Source organism: Hemiscyllium ocellatum, chromosome 9, assembly GCF_020745735.1.
Source record: "Hemiscyllium ocellatum isolate sHemOce1 chromosome 9, sHemOce1.pat.X.cur, whole genome shotgun sequence".
NCBI classification, from domain to species: domain Eukaryota; kingdom Metazoa; phylum Chordata; class Chondrichthyes; order Orectolobiformes; family Hemiscylliidae; genus Hemiscyllium; species Hemiscyllium ocellatum.
Window position 1 is genome coordinate 74,273,375 of NC_083409.1, and position 18,971 is coordinate 74,292,345.

At 42.3% G+C, this 18,971-nt stretch overlaps 1 protein-coding gene across 1 annotated transcript in view; it reads left to right on the forward strand.

Moving 5' to 3' along the window:
- The window catches only part of LOC132818769 (AP-1 complex subunit mu-1-like), a 53,278-nt gene extending 34,667 nt beyond the window's left edge, over positions 1-18,611 (forward strand). Inside the window, exons 9-12 of the mRNA XM_060829839.1 lie at positions 6,234-6,392; positions 11,236-11,361; positions 16,175-16,250; positions 18,592-18,611. Of these exons, the coding sequence (XP_060685822.1) occupies positions 6,234-6,392; positions 11,236-11,361; positions 16,175-16,250; positions 18,592-18,611 (381 nt within the window). The remainder of the gene's footprint in view (positions 1-6,233; positions 6,393-11,235; positions 11,362-16,174; positions 16,251-18,591) is intronic.
- Positions 18,612-18,971: the final 360 nt, after the last annotated feature.

The following is an 18,971-nucleotide window of genomic DNA, read 5'->3' on the forward strand; positions in this document are numbered from 1 at the left end:
TCTGGGCTGGCAGGACCAAAGCAGAGAACAAGGTAGGACCAATAAATTAAACTGCAGTTATTTCAATGCAAGAGGCCTAACAGGGAAGGCAGATGAACTGAGGGCATGTTAGGAGCATGAGACTGGGATATCATAGCAATTACAGATATGTGGCTCAGGGATGGACAGGATTGGCAGCTTAGTGTTCCAGGATACAAATGCTACAGAAAGGATATAAAGCAAGAAGTAGTACTTTTGGTAAGGGATAAATTAAAGCTGTTCTTAGGGAGGATATTCCTGGGAATACATCCAGAGAGGTTATTTGGGTGGAACTGAGGAATACAAAAGGGATGATCACTTTATTAGGATTATCCTATAGACCCCCCAGTAGTCAGTGGAAAATTGAGAAACAAATTTGTAAGGAGATCTCAGTTATCTATAAGTATAATAGGAGGTTATAGTAAAGGATTTTAACTTTCCACACATAAACTTGGACTGACATAGTGTCAAGGGCTTAGGTGGAGAGGGATTTGTTAGGTGTGTACAAGAACATTTTGTGAGACAGTAGAGGGATGTGCCTATTAGAGAAGCTGCAAAACTTGACCTATTCTTGGGAAACAAGTCAGGGCTGGTGACCGAAGTGACAGTGGGTGAGCATTTTGAGGCCAACAACCGTTATTCTAATAGTTTTAAAATAGTGATGGAAAAGTATAGACTAGATCTCCAAGTTTAAATCCTAAATTGGAGGGTGGCCAACCTTGACAGTATTAAGCAAGAACTTTCAAAAGTTGATTTCGGGACGGATGTTTTAAGGTAAAGGGATGCCTGAAAAATGGGAAGCCTTTGAAAATGAGATAACAAGAGTTCAGAGAAAATATGTTCCTGTTAGGGTGCAAGGCAAGACTGGTAGGTGTAGGGAATGCTGGATGACTAGAGAAATTGAGGTTTTGATCAAGGAAAAGAAGGAAGCATATGTCTGGTATAGATAGCAGAGATCGAGTGAATCCTTAGAAGAGTATAAAGGCAGTAGGAGTATACTTAAGAGGGAAATCAGGAAGGCAAAAAAAAAGACATGAGATACCTTCGGCAAAATAGGGTTAAGGACATTCCAAAGGGATTTTATAAATGCATTAAGGACACAAGGGTAACTAGGAAGAGAAAAAGACTCCGCAAAGATCAGCAAGGTAACAAATGTGTGGAACCACAGGAGATGGAGGAGTTACTAAATGAATATTTTGTGTCAGTGTTTACTGTGGAGGAGGAAATGGAAGATATGAAATATGAGGAAATAGATTATGACATTTTTCAAAATGTCTGTTTTAGAGGTGGTGGTGGTGCTGGATGTCTTAAAATGCATAAAGATGGATAAATCCCCAGGACCCAATCAGGTGTACCCTAGAACTCTGTGGGAAGTGATTGTTGGGATCCTTGCTGAGATATTTATATCATCAATAGTCACAGGTGAGGTGCCAGAAGACTGGAGGTTGGCTAACATGATGCCACTATTTAAGAAAGGTGGTCAGGAAAAGCCAGGGAACTATAGACCGGTGAGCCTGACATTAGTGGTGGGCAAGTTGTTGGAAGGAATCCTGAAGGACAGGATTTCCATGTATCTGGAAAGGCAAGGACTGATTAGGGATAGTCAGCATGGCTTTGTGCATGGGAAATCATGTCTCACTAATTTGATTAAGGTTTTTTTGATGAAGTGATGAAGAGGATTGATAAGAGCAGCGAAGTGGATGTGATCTGTATGGACTTCCGTAAGGTGTTCGGCAAGGTTCCCCATGGGAGACTGATTAACAAGGTTAGATCTCATGGAATACAGGGAGAGCTAGCCATTTGGATACAAAACGTGCTCAAACGTAGAAGACAGAGGGTGGTGGTGGTGGAGGGTTGCTTTTCAGACAAGATGTCTGTGACCAGTGGTGTGTCACAAGGATTAGTGCTGGGTCCACTGCTTTTCATCATTTATATAAATGATTTGAATGTGAACATAGGAAGTAAAGTTAGTAAGTTTGCAGATGACACCAAAATTGGAGGTGTTGTGGACAGCGAAGAAGGTTACCTCAGAGCACAATGTGATCTTGATCAGAGAGGCCGAGGAGTGGCTGATGGACATTAATTCAGATAAATGTGAGGTGCTGCATTTTGGAAAGGCAAATGAGGGCACGACTTATACACTTAACATTAAGATCCTGGAGTATTGCTGAACAAAGAGATCATGGAGTGCAGGTTCACAATTCCATGCAAGCAGAATCTCAGGTACATAGGATAGTGAAGAAGGTATGCTTTCCTTTATTGATCAGAGTATTGAGTATAGGAGTTGGGAGGTCATGTTGAGACTGTACAGGACATTGGTTAGGCCACTTTTGAAACATTGTGTGCAATTCTTGTCTCCTTCCTATCAGAAAGATGTTGCAAAACTTGAAAGGGTTCAGAAAAGATTTAGATTAGATTATTTAGTGTGGAAACAGGCCCTTCGGCCCAACAAGTCCACACCAACCCACTGAAGCGCAACCCACCCAGACCCATTCCCCTACATTTACCCCTTCACCTAACACTATGGGCAGTTTAGCATGGCCAATTCACCTAACCTGTACACTTTTGGATTGTGGGAGGAAACCCACGCAGACACGGCCATCTCCACACAGAGAGTCGCCTGAGGCGGGAATTGATCCCGGGTCTCTGGCGCTGTGAGGCAGCAGTGCTAACCACCGTGCCGCCCATTTACAAGGATGTTGCCAGGGTTGGAGGGTTTGAATTATAGGGAGAGGTTGAATATGCTGAGGCTGTTTTCCCTGGAGTATCAGAGGCTGAAGGGTGACCTTATAGAGGTTTATAAAATCATGAGGGGCCTGGATAGGGTAAATAGACACTGTTTTCCCTGGGGTGGGGGAGTCCAGAACTAGAGGGCATGGGTGAGGGGGGAAAAATTTAAAAGATTCCTAAGGGGCAACTTATTGATGCAGAGGGTGGCACATTTACAGAATGAGCTGCCAGTTGAAATGGTGGAAGCTGGTACAATTTCAACATTTAAGAGGCATTTGGATGGTATACGAATAGGAAGGGTGATATGGGACTAGATTAGTTTAAGATATTGGTCAGCATGGGCCAAGTGTCTGTTTCCATGATGTATGTCCCTATGACTCTGAGTATGGAACTCTCTCTTTCCATAAACGTGTAGCTCCTGTAACACTCAAGGAGGCCAGCAACATCTAGGCCAAAACAGCCCATTTGGTTGGCTCCCTAACACCTCCAGTATTAACTGGTGGAGCATTTAATCTCTCCACCAGTGATGCTCAGTGGCAGCAGTGTGTACCATCTTCAAGATGCATTACAGAAATTCACCAAGGCTCCTTGGACTGTACCTTCCAAACTTGTGACCTCTATCATCTCAAAGGCCAAAGGCAGCAGATACTAGGGAGCACCTCCAGGTGCAAATTCTCCTCCAAGCCAATGTGGAAATATACTGCCATTCTTTCATTGTTTCTGTGTCAGAATCCTGGAATTCCTTCTCTGTCAGCAGTCTGAGTCTACCTATACTCCACTGGTTTAAAAGAGCAGCTCACCACAATCATCTTACAAACAATTGGTGATGGGCAATAGGTGCTGACAATGGCCAAATCTTATGAATAAATCAATACATAAAATAGTATCTGCCCAGCTTTGTTCATGGATTTTGTATTCTGTCTTTTGAATGTAGCTCAAAATAAAGAACAAGTAGTTATGTTTCTTGCAGTTACATATTGTATTGCACACTTAGTTTCAAGGAGGTACCTATAGCCAAGATCTTTCAGTTGCAATATGCTGTGAAGTGAAAAGCCATTTAATTAAATTGTCACTGTTTATGTCTGTTCCCTAGCCTTACGTTATATTTGACCATTTAGGTGCCATTTGCCATTCCTATTGAAGAATATGCAATGGTTGCCTACAGCACATAGCTTTGGGGATCATTCTTCATCACCAGCACCAAGGCGACATCTCCAAATTTGACTTGCTTTCCAGGAGGAGTAATTGGACAGCAATCATAGACAAGAGTTTCAACCAGTGGATTGACACTAACTGTATCCATAGTGATCATAAGTTGTAAAAATAAATAGAACGGCACGTCAAGAATTCAAGTTTTAAGACATGATGAGCATCTCAAACACTGCTGACAGAACACTATCTTTGTTTTGTCATGATGATGTTTTCACGATGTTTTATGTATCTTAATCTGTATTTTTAATGTTTTTGTTTTAAATTGGACTAAATATTTTTTAAAAACCTGATTCAAAATGCATTTCTAGGATCATCTGGCTCGTCTAGTGGATTCAAACAGTCCACTGTCCCTCGAGGAAACGAAAGGAGATATCTCTAGACAAGAGAAACACATCAGTGTTCAATGGCTACTCACAATTTGACTTTAATGTTCTTAAAGAATGTTGAACTGATAGGAAACATTAAGATGCAAGGACCACACAGCAGATGAGAGAACATGTAACACACTGTAAGAATTGCTCCAAAGCTTTATCTAAAAGTTGACTTTGTAGGTTGTCCACATGAGATGATGTAGTGACCATCCTTCCATCTTTTCTTTAAAATAAAATAACAGCACGACACAGCTTTCAATGAGAAAGAGATAGGTGTTCTGCAAAGAGCGATCAGGCTACTTCCAGTTAATTGGACAGCTAAAGTACCTCTCTGAAGCCTCTTGAAAAAGAAACAAAGACCTTCTCTGTCCTCTGTATTCCATATTCATTCTTATTTCTGAATCTAAACTCTGGTAGATTGCAACTGCTGGGATATCTCTGCAATTTCATTGACTAAACTATAAAGCCACAACCTGCCAGCGCTCCAATAGAGACTAAACTTGATTCCATTTTTGAGAAGTATTATTTTTATTTTCCGTATCTATTTTTTATTTGTGGGTAGGTAGGTGTGTGTGCATGCGTGTGTATAAGAGAGTCAGTGAGACATGGTCTCTTCAGTAACCTTTAGGGCAAATGTATACAATAAGCCAGCCTTTCCATTTTTAAATACAGAAAGCTTATTGTTAGCATATTTAAAATTGAACCCATCACTCCAAGGGTGAAAATTACACCCAACCACTGTCAGATAAACTAGACAACTTATACTTTGAACCAAAGAATTAAATACTGCTCATGTTAGTTTTAGCCAGATCTCAAAATAACTTGTTAGTTTGCACTGAATGTAGATGTTCAATGTTCCTAGAATCAATCTGAAGTGATTCTTAGCATCTAATTTATTTTTTTCTTGTTCTTTTCTCATTGTGCTAACTGATGGTCTTAGAACTGTTTTGCAATGAGGTTTTATTTTCGCAGAGACTAACCTAGCTTGTGCTAGAGGTACATTTTTCTAGCGACATTTGAACTCTCCTCAAATTTGATCTTTTCAGTCTGAATGTGAGCTTCCACCCTTGTTCTTGCATTGCAAACTATTGAGACTTTTATGGCCCCTAGCGTCTCCCTCTTTGATAGATCCTGGTAGACTATAAAGAGCTATTTCTGATATGCATAGCTATTCTAGGAAAATCCTATGCACAGAGTTTTATGAATGGCTCCTTCAGGCCTACTCTTCATGGCATCATGAAAGACATTATTAGCCTTGTATCCAAGTTGGAAGATTGATCAGTTATAATTGACCTTTACTCTTTCAGCTTACAAGTAATGTAAGATAAAAGCACAACACCAGTACCTTTTTGGGACTTTGTTTCCACAGACCCAGCCTTTGTCTCAACACATAAGTACCATGTACCTATTCCCAGTGAAACAATATTAGCCTTCCTTTCATCACTAACCATCAAACCATCCAGGCTTACTAAAATAAAACAAAGAACCACAGATGCTGAATATCTGAAACGAAAACTGCAATTACTGATAGATCCACTCAGTCCAGGTGAAGAACCACCAGACTTGAAACATTAACAGACCTGCTGAGTTTCACCAGCAATTTCTATTTTATTTCATCCAAGCTGACTGAAATACAATCCTCTTTGCATTACTCTAAGTTTAAAAATGCTATCCCAAACATGACAAATATATAACTATTTAATTATAACACTTTTATTTTTTAAAAAATCATGCATTATGCTTTGTAACTAACCTAATAAGGTCAGGGATTGAAAAGAGTTTTATTGGTTTGTGACGGTCAGTGAATTACCTGAGCAATCAAAGTTGGACCAAACCTAAATGTATCAATTACAACACAGAAAGAAAGTTCCTCTCCAGTTGACTATATTTATGATGTTGCAGGTTAAAGGAAAATTCAAAGATCGTCTGACTGCTACAGACGTTGCCATCATCATCCCTGTCCCCAGCGATGCTTCATCTCCAAAGTTCAATACAGCTAAAGGTTGCATAGAATGGGTACCTGAGGACAGTGTTATCATCTGGTCTATAAATTCTATTCAAGTAAGTCCACTATAAAATATATTGTCTAATAGTCAAGCCTGTTTATTGGGGGCAGTTTGACAGCTGGCTACAGATGATTGCCATTAAAGAGGAATCATTTCAACGAAAATATTTCCAATTTTATCTCTCGATTTCAGGAAAACTTCAAACTTTATGAAGAAACCTAGTATTTTATTGGTGGGTTCTGGACTAGTGGTGCTGGAAGAGCACAGCAGTTCAGGCAGCATCCGAGGAGCAGTAAAACTGACGTTTCGGGCAAAAGCCCTTCGTCAGGAATAAAGCCAGAGAGCCTGAAGGGTGGAGAGATAAGCTAGAGGAGGGTGGGGGTGGGGAGAAAGTAGCATAGAGTACAATAGGTGAGTGGGGGAGGGGATGGAGGTGATAGGTCAGGGAGGAGGGTGGAGTGGATAGGTGGAAAAGAAGATAGGCAGGTAGGACAAGTCAAGGGGACAGTGCTGAGCTGGAAGTTTGGAACAAGGGAGAGGTGGGGGAAGGGGAAATGAGGCAACTGTTGAAGCCCACATTATGCCCTGGGGTTGAAGTGTTCCGAGGCGGAAGATGAGATGTTCTTCCTCCAGGCGTCTGGCGGTGAAGGAGGCCCAGGACCTCCATGTCCTGGACAGAGTGGGAGGGGGAGCTGAAATGTTGGGCCACAGGGCGGTGTGGTTGATTGGTGCGGGTGTCCCGGAGATGTTCCCTAAAGTGCTCTGCTAGGAGTCATCCAATTCCCCAATGTAGAGGAGACCGCATTGGGAGCAACAGATACAATAAATGATATTGGTAGATGTGCAGGTTAAACTTCGGCTGTGGAAGGCTCTTTTAGGGCCTTGGATGGAGGCGAGGGAGGAGGTGTGGGTGCAGGTTTTGCAATTCCTGCGGTGGCAGGGGAAGGTGCCAGGATGGGAGGGTGGGTCGTAGGGGGGCGTGGACCTGACCAGGTAGTCACGGAGGGAGCGGCCTTACGGAAGGCGGAAAGGGGTGGGGAGGGAAATATATCCCCGGTGGTGGGGTCTTTTTGGAGGTGATCATCCGCTGACATTTCCGCTACCTCCAAAAAGATCCCACTACCAGGGATATGTTTCCCTCCCCACCCCTTTCCACCTTCCGCAAAGACCGTTCCCTCCATGACTACCTGGTCAGCCACACACTCCCCACCCCCCCCAAATACACACACACACACACACACCCCTATACACACACACACACACACACACACACACACACACACACACACACACACACACACACACACACACACACACACACACCTACACCTACACACACCTACACCTACACACCTGCCACTGCAGGAATTGCAACTCCATCCAAGGCCCTAAAGGAGCCTTCCACATTCATCAAAATTTTACCTGCACATCCACTAATATCATTTATTGTATCTGTTGCTCCTGATGCATTCTCCTCTACATTAGGGAGACTGGGCGCCTCCTAGCAGAGCGCTTTAGGGAACATCTCCAAGACACCCGCACCAATCAACCACACCGTCCTGTGGCCCAACATTTCAACTCCCCCTCCCACTCTGCCGAGGACATGGAGGTCCTGGGCCTCCTTCACCACCGCTCCCTCACCATCTGACACCTGGAGGAAGAACGCCTCATCTTCCGCCTTGGAACACTTCAACCCCAGGGCATCAATGTGGATTTCAATAGTTTCCTCATTTCCCCTTCCCTCACCTCACCCTAGTTCCAAACTTCCATCTCAGGGGACCCATGACTTGTCCTACCTGCCTATCTTCTTTCCACCTATCCACGCCACTCTCCTCCCTGACCTATCAGCTTCATCCCCTCCCCTGCTCACCTATTGTACTCTATGCTACTTTCTCCCCACCCCCACCCTCCTCTAGCTTATCTCTCCATGCTTCAGGCTCTCTGCCTTTATTCCTGACGAAGGGCTTTTGCCCAAAATGTCGATTTTACTGCTCCTCGGATGCTGCCTGAACTGCTGTGCTCTTCCAGCACCACTAATCGAGAATCTGGTTTCCAGCATCTGCAGTCATTGTTTTTACCTTTTATTGGTGGGTGGTTGTACGTGCGCATAAGAGAGTCAGAAAAACATGGTTTCTATAGTAATGTTTAGGGCAAATGTGAACATAAACTATCCTTTCCATTTTTAAATACAGAAAGCTTATTGTTTGCATGTTTTAAATTGAACCCATTACTCCAAGGGTGAAAGACCTGGTCAATTAGGTTTGTGTGTGGACAATTTTATACAGAACCTTTTGCACATCGACATTCAGAAACAGAACAACATAATTCCCGCGATCAGCAAGAACCACTTGAGCATAGCCTTCCTTTGATTCCCTTTTAGAGAAGCACCTGGTCCCTATTTTGTGACTTCTATAGTTTTAAAAAAACTGAAGTTGAGGCTATTGTGAGGAATAATGGTTATAGTGTTATAGAGACGTACAGCATTGAAACAGACCCTTCTGTCCAACTCATCCTTGCCAACAGATAAATTAATCTGGTCCCATTTGCTCGCACTGGCCCATATCCCTTCCTATTCATATACCCATCCAGATGCCTTTTAAATGTTGTAACTGCACCAGCCTCCACCACTTCCACTGGCAGTTCACCCTCTGTGTGAAAAGGTTGCCACTTAGGTCCCTTTTAAATCTTTCCCCTCTCACCCTAAACCTATGCCCTTAGTTTTGTAGTCCCCTATCTTGGGAAAAAGGCCTTGACTATTTACCTTATCCATGCCCCTCATGTTTTTTATAAACGTCATGTGGCACGGTGGCTCAGTGGTTAGCACAGCGCCAGGGACTTGGATTCAGTTCCAGCCTCGAGCAACTGTCTGTGTGGAGTTTGCACATTCTCCCTGTGTCTGCATGGGTTTCTTCTGGGTGCTGTGGTTTCTTCCCACAATCCAAAGTGTGCAGGTTAGGTGAATTGGCCATGCTAAATTGCCCATAGTGTTCGGGGATGTGTAGGTTAGGTGCATTAGTCAGGAGTGGAGTTGTAAGGTAGGGGAATGAGTCTGGGTGGGTTACTCTTTGGAGGATCAGTGTGGACTTGTTGGGCTGAAGGCCCTGTTTCCACATTGTAGGGATACTATACTTCTATATAGTCACCCCTCAGCCTCTGATGCTCCAGGGAAAACAGCCCCAGCCTATTCAGCCTCTCCCTGCAGCTCAAACCCTCCAACCCTGGCAACCTCCTTGTAAATCTTTTCTGAACCCTTTCAAGTTTCACAATATCTTTCCTAGGGCCCTACCATTAAGTGCATAAGTTGTATCCTGATTTGCCTATCCAAAATGTAGCCTCCCATATTTGTCTAGATTTCTGAAGTGTTATAGATCTGATTTAGGATCTATTTCTATTTGTGTGTCAACTAACATTGAATTAAATTCTTCGTTACTGTGAAAATTTGCAAACCGCTTTAGTTTTACTGTCACCTTTTGTGGCACTATTGACCGAGTCCTTGTGGAAATCCATAAAATCTTTATACTTCTATTTCTCAGATGGTCCCTATTGCTCTGTGAGAAATGATCTTGCTGCAACAAACCATGATCAAAGTATTTATTCAACTATTGACTTTTGCCATCCATCAATAATTTCATTCCCAGCACTTAATGATTCAGAAAACAGTCACAAAGCCTAACTGTAACTTTAAAAATAAAACATTCTGCCAGTTATTTGAAAAGGGGCAGCGCTGTTCTGAATGCATTTAACTAAAAATTCCTGGCCACCATAGCTGTCAATAATGTATATTAGTAAGTGGTATCAGTCATTCCTGTTTTACTACATAAAACAACTTGTTCATGCATATTCCTCCAACATTTGTTCATAGTACTACTTTTCTGAATGCATGAAAATCTTCTAATCCTTTTTGTAGGGCCGGTAAGGCTGGACAATACCATCAAAGTCAGTTCTGGGTATTGAGTTAGGTATTAATGGATCATAAAATCAAACTGAGAATGATTTCCTCTTTTCCTGAAACTGATGACAATAGGAAACTCAGGAGAACTAAATGATGGAGGGTTTAACTGGCATCCTTACCACTCAATGTCATGTGTCATATTCCAGTGTTCTACACCATCATGCACTTTCAGTCTTTAAAACTAGATTGAGGGATTCAAATTAAATTTTGGCAAGATTAAACCTATTTTCTTTGCGTCACCAAACAAGCATTGATTAGATTAGATGAGATTAGATTCCATACCGTGTGGAAACGGGCCCTTCGGCCCAACAAGTCTACACCAACCCTCTGAAGAGTAACCCATCCACACCCATTTCCCAGAGTTAACTCTCCCTCCCACTCCACCAAGGACATGCAGGTCCTTGGACTCCTCCATCGCCAGAACATAACAACACAACGGTTGGAGGAAGAGCGCCTCATCTTCCGCCTGGGAACCCTCCAACCACAAGGGATGAACTCAGATTTCTCCAGTTTCCTCATTTCCCCTCCCCCCACCTTGTCTCAGTCGATTCCCTAGAACTCAGCACCGCCCTCCTAACCTGCAATTTTCTTCCTGACCTCTCCGCCCCCACCCCACTCCGGCCTATCACCCTCACCTTGACCTCCTTCTACCTATCGCATCTCCATTGCCCCTCCCCCAAGTCCCTCCTCCCTACCTTTTATCTTAGCCTGCCTGGCACACTCTCCTCATTCCTGATGAAGGGCTTATGCCCGAAACGTCGAATTTCCTGTTCCTTGGATGCTGCCTGACCTGCTGTGCTCCAGACCTCTTCACATCAGGATCACAGTCACAACTGTTGAAATTGTAACCAAACCCATGCTTTGCCCTTCTTAATACACAAAATACATACTGTAAATTAACCTTCAAGTTATCCATTGTTACTATTGCCTTGCATTATTGCTTCAGGGAGGAAAGGAATTTATGATGAAGGCCCATCTGGGACTGCCGAGTGTCGAGGCAGAAGAACCTGAAGCAAAACCTCCAATCAGAGTGAAGTTCAAAATCCAATACCTAGCAGCATCAGGATTGCAGGTATATTTTGTCCAAAGTTAAATGCAAGCAACAGTGAGATTTTTATAGCTTTTAATCCCCAAGAGTATTGGATAGGTACATAGTTGATGCTTATTTAGTGTCTTTATTAAAAGAGCTGATGACTGTCTGAGATCAAGGAGTATTTCTGAAAGTATTGACAGAAATAATAAATGCTGTTTGGAAAGTAAATGTTCAAGACCTTTGTGAAACCCTGGAAATGCTGTAAAAAGAAAGCATTCCATCAGGGATGTACAATCTAATATTAATTAACGTCAGTAACAGTGCACGGAATAGAAGAAGGAGGAGGCCATTTGGTTTCTCAAGCCCTGCCCTCAATTCAACAAGATCAAGACTGATCTGCCCTAGGCTTCAACTCCTTTATCTTACCAACTCTTCAAATCTAACTATCACCTCTTTAAGTATATCCAGTGATCTTGTTTCTAAAACACTCTTGGATAGAGTATCCTATACTTTCACTACCTTTTGGGAGAAGGAATTCCTTTGTGTCTCAGCTTTAGATCCCTTATTCTGTAACTGCCTCCTTGTCTGAGATTTCCATACCAGTGTAAGCATCTTCTCAACGTTCTACCCTGTTGATCTGTTTCAGAATGTGTTTCACCAAAATCATTTTTCTAAACTCTAATGATTAAAGATATAACCAGTTTGGCTGTTGTTGGTAAGTCAACCAAATCATCCCAGAAATAATCCTAGCAAACCTTTTTTGAACTGCCTCTGATGCCAGTATATCCTTCGTTGAATGCAGGGATCAAATTTATACAGAATACTCTAGGTGTCTCGTGCAGGTCATTCTGTTAGAATATGTATTCTGGTAATGGGAATTCACTGGAACACGACTGACGAATTGGGGACACTGTTTCTAAAGCGCAAACTTTTAAAACATGTGTTGGCTCTAATGCAATTACACCATCAACACTTTAAGCACTATTTCTAAAACACAATTTTTTGTATAATGTGGGGACGCACAAGAATGTAACCATTGCGTTATAAAGAACTATCTGTACAAGAACATTCAGATACTATGCCTTTCCATCCTGAAAAAGACCTGTTACTTGCAACTCTGTCTTGTGTGTGTGAACCAATAATTTGTTTATACCATTGCCCTGAATATCATCATATTTAGCAGCTTCCTGTGTGGCATCTTGTCAAATGTATTCTGGAAATCCAAATAGATTATGTCCACTAGTTGTCTTTTGTCTAAACTGCTTGTTACCTCCTTAAAGAATTCTAACAGATTTATCAGGCATGACTTCTCCTTGACAAAGCCATGCTGGCTCAGCTATATTTTCCATGCACAATCTCATCCTTAATAATGGACTCCAAAGTCTTACCTATTGCATTTTTAGTTATCCTCTACTGGTTTTAAAGGCTTTCCAATCCTCTGGCATTCCACTAATCTTCACCATATTGGATACTTTTCTTTTGCTTTTATTTTGTCTCTGACTTCACTTGTCAGCCTTATCCTCCCTTAGCATATTTCTTCTTTCTTGGCATGACTTTCTGTTGTGCCTCCCGAATTGCCCACAGAAATACTGCCATTGCAGCTCCACTGTCTTCCCTGTGAGACTTCCCTTCCACAGTGGCTAAGTGGTTACCACTGCTGCCTCACAGCGTCAGGGACCCAGGTTCGATTCCAACTTCAGATGACTGTGTGGAGTTTGCATGTTCTTTCCTCCCACAGTTCAAAGATGTGCAGGTTAGGGTGGAATGGCCAAGCTAAATTGTCTATAGTGTTCAGGGATGTGTAGGTTAGGTGCATTTGTCAAGGGAAATGTAGAGTATTAGGATAGGGGAATGGTTGTGGTTCTGTTCGCCGAGCTGGAAGTTTTTGCTGCAAACGTTTCGTTCCCTGGCTAGGGAACATCATCAGTGCTATTGGAGCCTCCTGTGAAGCGCTGCTTTGATGTTTCTTCCGGTATTTATAGTGGTATATATAGTAGAACCACTATAAATACCGGAAGAAACATCAAAGCAGCGCTTCACAGGAGGCTCCAATAGCACTGATGATGTTCCCTAGCCAGGGAACGAAACGTTTGCAGCAAAAACTTCCAGCTTGGCGAACAGAACCACAACAACGGACACCCGAGCTACAAATCTTCAACCAGACTTTATAGGGGAATGGGTCTGGGTGGGTCACTCTTCGGAGGGTTGGTGTGGACTGTTTCTACACTGTAGGGATTCTATGATTACATCTGTTTCAAACTTCTCCCTCTCAAACTGCAGGGTAAATTCTATCATATTTATGGTCACTGCCCACTTGGGGATCTTTTACCTTAAGTTCCCTAATCAAGTCTGACTCATTACACATCAAATTCAGAATTACTTGTTCCCTAATGAGTTCTGTCACAAGCTGCTCCAAAAAAAATTCCATGAATTCCTTTTCTTGAGAGCTGCCACCAACCTGTCCACCTATGATTATTGTACATGCCTTCCCTATCTCCTGATTTATTTTCTTCGCCACGTTCTGACTATTGATACAAGGCCTGTACACAACTCCCATCGGGTACCTTCTTCCTTCGTAATTCCTTAACACTACATACACAGAATATATATATTCTGATACGCTACCACTTTATATTATTGCTTCAATTTTATTTCTTACTAACAAGATGACCCCTTTCTGCCCATCTTCCTGTCTTATCAATAGGATGTGTGCCCTTGGATATTTAATTCCCTGTCCTGATCCCCTTGTCGCCATGTCTCTGTGATATCTACAACATCCTATCTGCCAATTTCAATCTGTGCTACAAGCTCATTTACCTTGAGTTGCAGACTGTGTGTAACTACAACACTCTGTCCTGCGTTTATTGACTCTCTTCTCATTGTTGTCCCCTTATCTGCCAAGCTGGATACCTGACCTCTTCCATTCTCTGTGTTTTTACTTAAAGCACTATCCACAGCCTTAGTTTTGTAATTTGCCAGAACCCTGGTCACAGCATGATTCAGATGGAGTCCATCCGATTGGAACATCTTCCTCTTTCCCCAGTACTGATGTCAATTGATGTCAGTACTGAATTCAAACCTGTTTCTCCCAAGCCAATCTTTGAGCTACGCATTTACTTCTTTAATCTTGTTGACGTTGTGCAAATGTGCCCATGAATCAGGTACCTTTTTTGCTTCTGCTTTATAATTTAGTCCAGCTCCTCCTATTGCCACAGCAGAACCTCATTCCTCTTTCTGCCTATATTAGATTAGATTAGATTCGATTAGATTACTTAGTGTGGAAACAGGCCCTTCGGCCCAACAAGTCCACACCGACCTGCCGAAGCGCAACCCACACATACCCCTACATTTACCCCTTACCTAACACTACGGACAATTTAGCATGGCCAATTCACCTGACCTGCACATCTTTGGATTGTGGGAGGAAACCGGAGCACCCGGAGGAAACCCATGCAGACACGGGGAGACACGTGCAAACTCCACACGGTCAGTCACCTGAGGCAGGAATTGAACCCGCGTCTCTGGCGCTGTGAGGTAGCAGTGCTAACCACTGTGCCATCGTGCTGCCCACTATAACATTGTTATCAACATGGACGATGACAACTGGATCTTTCCCCTCATACTCCTGCAGCCCAGATGAGATATCCTGAATGCATGCGCCAGGCAGGCAGCACCTGGCCACAGGAAATATTGTCTATTCCTCTGACTATACTCTCCCCAATTACAATAGCATTTCTTTTTTCTCCCCCCTCTTGTATAGCTCCATGTACAGCGGTACTATGGTCAGTTTGCTCATCCTACAACCCCTAGTCTCATCCACAAAGGAACAGGAACCGCAAATCTGTTAGACAAGTTCAAGGACTAACGCTCCTTCAGCACTACCTCCCAGATCTCCCATCTGCCTCAGTCATTGTCACACTCTCACGTCCCTGACCGCTGACTGAGTTCAAGGTACTTAATGTATGGGGTGTGACAGCATCCACATAACTTTCCCCCTCCCTGATGTGTTCCAAGCTCAGACTCCAGCTCATCAGCTCTGAGCTAAAATTCCTCAAATGACCAAGACTTGTTACAGATATGATCGCTATGAACCACAATGGGGTCTACTAGCTCCCACAACACATCACTAATTTGTCAAATTAGTAGGTATCAAGAAACAATGAACTAGTAGTTTATGTGTGATGTCACTTTTTTAATGCTGGGCCCCTGATCTTAAGCTTTGGTTTATCCTGTTTAAGAAAGCTTAGGAGCCATGATTCAAAAAGCACCTCCTCCCCCCGTACCAAATTCTCCAACATTGCTTCCAAATTCCCTGACCTATATACTTGGGCAGTGTCTCGCTCCAGTCTCCTTTTCACCATGTGTAGCTTTCTGTTAGAGTTTCAAGTTTGGCTTCACATTTAGAAAAGCCACGTTCTAGTTAAAGTTGATGGAGGGAGCCAAAGATGAATTCAAGTGCAGCGCTGAGTCCAAATCCAATTAAGGTCATGGTGTGTCTTCTCTTACTCCCTAAAGGTTTTTTTGTCTTTTTTATTCTCCTACTTGTTTTCTCTCTAACTCACTTCTAACTATATTCCAAGCTCTGTCTGTTTTGATTGAGCAGAATAAGTATATCCAAGAATTAGCAATCTCCCTCAGTAGATTATAACTATATTTAGAGTAATTTTCTATTCCTGAAATAGGATCTAGAATTTGAAGGTTGGGATTATGTTCTATTCTGATTTATTTAAGAGGGAAGTGATTATACAAATATGATTTTTCTTTGTAACTGCTGTTCAACATTGATAATATTTTCAAGTATTACATATTACTATATATCAAAAGCCCATTTAATATGTCTTCATTTTTATAGATCAAATATGTACGAATAATTGAAAAGTCCACTTATCAGGCAATATCCTGGATTCGAAGCCTAACAAAAAGTGGAGGTAATAATTTATTATAAACTCGCAACCATGATTTCCTGAAAATGTTTTCTGGCAAGCACTGTGCTTAATATTTTCCATGATGTGGAGGTGCTGATATTGGACTGGGGTGGACAAAATCAGAAGTCACATGATACCAGGCTATAGTCCAACAGATTTATTTGAAACCACAAGCTTTCAAAGCACTGACCCCTCGTCAGGTGAAAGCTTTTGATTTCAAATAAACCTGTTGGGCGATAAACTTGTGTCATGTGACTTCTAATTAGGTTCCCTGCAGTGGTGGAAGCAGGCCATTTAGCCCAACAAGTCCACACCAACTCTCTGAAGAGTAACCCACCCAGACCCATTCCCCCCTACATTTACCACTGACTAATGCACCTAACAGTATGGGCAATTTAGCATGGCCAATTCTCCTGATCTGCACATCTTTGGACTGTGGGAGGAAACCGGAGCACCCAGAGGAAACCCAGACACAGGGAGAATGTGCAAACTCCACACAAACAGTGGCCTGAGGCTGGAAATTGAACCCAGGTCCCTGGCGCTGTGACACAGCAGTGCTAACCACTGAGCCACCGTGCCACCCAATCTGACTTCATAGTTTGCATGAGGCATATTCAGTTTCTGATTTTGATTGTCAGTGTAGCGTGCATTGTAAAGAACACACGGTCCTCAGGAAGGTAGGATAAATCTGAAGCAAGAGATAATCTTGACTTTACACAGTCCATTCTAGCCCATGTACTGCAGCACTATATAGTTTTCATGTCTTTTTTCACTAAGCCAAGCCATCCTGTTAGTCAAAAAAAGGTGCATAAAGTATTCGACTGCAAGAGAGAGAATTAAGTGCCAAATCTCAATCATCTCCAACATGAGAAAAGCTAATCATCTTCCCTTGACATTCAACAGCTTTACCATCCCTGAATTCCCCACCTTCTTCAAAGGCCCGTGTCAGAAATATGATGAAATAACTTCACTTGCTTGATTCGAACAACATTCTAGAAGCTTCCCGACGCTATCAAAGATATGGAACCTGCTTGATTGGCTCCTAGCTTAACACTTTCAACAACTGCTCCATTCACGCCACAGCACAGTGGCAACTATGAAATTCATTTCAACAGCTCACCCTTTAAAGAGTACCTTTCAAATCCAAGACCTTGGCCATGTAGCAGGACAAAGATAACAGATGCAAAGAAGTGCCACCATCTATATGTTCCCCTCCAAGCCATCTGTCTCCCTGACTTCAAACTGTATTGCTTCCCTTTCACTGTCACTTGCTCAAAGTCCTGAAATTCCCTACCAAAAAGCACTGAGAGTGTATCTGCAGTATCCAGACTGCAGTAGTTCAAGGAAGCAGTTCATTCAAATTCCCACATCCTATTAATTACTAAAAGATACGTGGAATATAGTGACTAAAAAGGCAGATAACCACCACCTTTTAAGGGCAGATAGGGGTGGATAACAAATAATGTCCTAACCAGTGATGCTCTCATTCCATGAAATAATTTTTGTAAAAACCTCAGTATGTTAAACTGAGCCAAACATTTGCTTGATCAAATGAACAGCAAAGATTTTGCAGCATTCACTGAAGAAAAACAAATGTGTTCTCCAATATCCTCAGCGGTTAGCACTGCTGCCTCACAGTGCCAGGGACCCAGATATGATTCCAGCCTATGGTGACTGCGTGTGTGGAATTTGTGTCTCTGTCAGTTTCCTCCCACAGCCCAAAGATGTGTAAGTTAGGTGGATTGGCCATGTTAAATTGCCTGTAATTTTCAGGGGTGTGCTGGTTGGTTGGTTGGTTAGCCATGGGGAAGTGCAGGTTAGAGGGGTGGGTCTGGGAGGGATGCTCTTTGGAGGGTCAGTGTTGATTCGATAGGCCCAATGACCTGCTTCCACATTCTATAATCTGGAACATGTACTGTTCACTCAATGCCAGCAAAGCTGAGCAATTTTTTTTAAAACCTGATTAATGTTGACTTATGTAACCAATGTTGTAAAAACCCACCTGGTTCACTCCTGATGCTTTGGGGAAGGAAATCTATCATCCTTATGGTCTGGCCGAGATGTGACCTGACCCACAACAATGTGGTTGACTGTTTAACTGCCCTCTGAAATAGCCCCATTTGCTTCAGGGGCAATTAAGGGTTGTTAGCCTTGCCAGTGACACACTCATTCCATACAACAGTAAAACAAAATATCACTGTTTGTAGGAACTTGCTGCATGGAAATTAGTTGTTATTTGTTTGCATAATTATGACTGTACTTCAAAAATAGCTTATTGATTGTGAAGTACTCTCTGATATTGGGAGGGTATCAATGAGCCTTTTTTTTCTCTCTTTTTCCCTAGATTTCCAAATTCGGATTTGAAGTTTACAATTTCTAAATTCCACTTTGTGCAGAGGATTGAGAGCATTTTATCTCTGAACATCATTCATAAGAATTCATAAAACATGAAATCAGTTGTCTCAAATTGCATGAAATGATTCACTCAAGGCAGAAGTGTATATTCACAATTCCAGCTGAAGTTGTTTTTCAATTTTGGATTAAAACAGGAGTTAAAGAGTAAGGGTAGTCACTTTTATTAAAGAAAAGTCATTTGAATCCATTTTATGCCGTGTGTTTTTGTTTAGAACTAGCCACTAATACAATTAGTCTTATCTGTAAAACATTAAATTATTTTACGGCACCAGAACCATTATTTAGGATAGTGTTTCTAAGTGTTGCTTT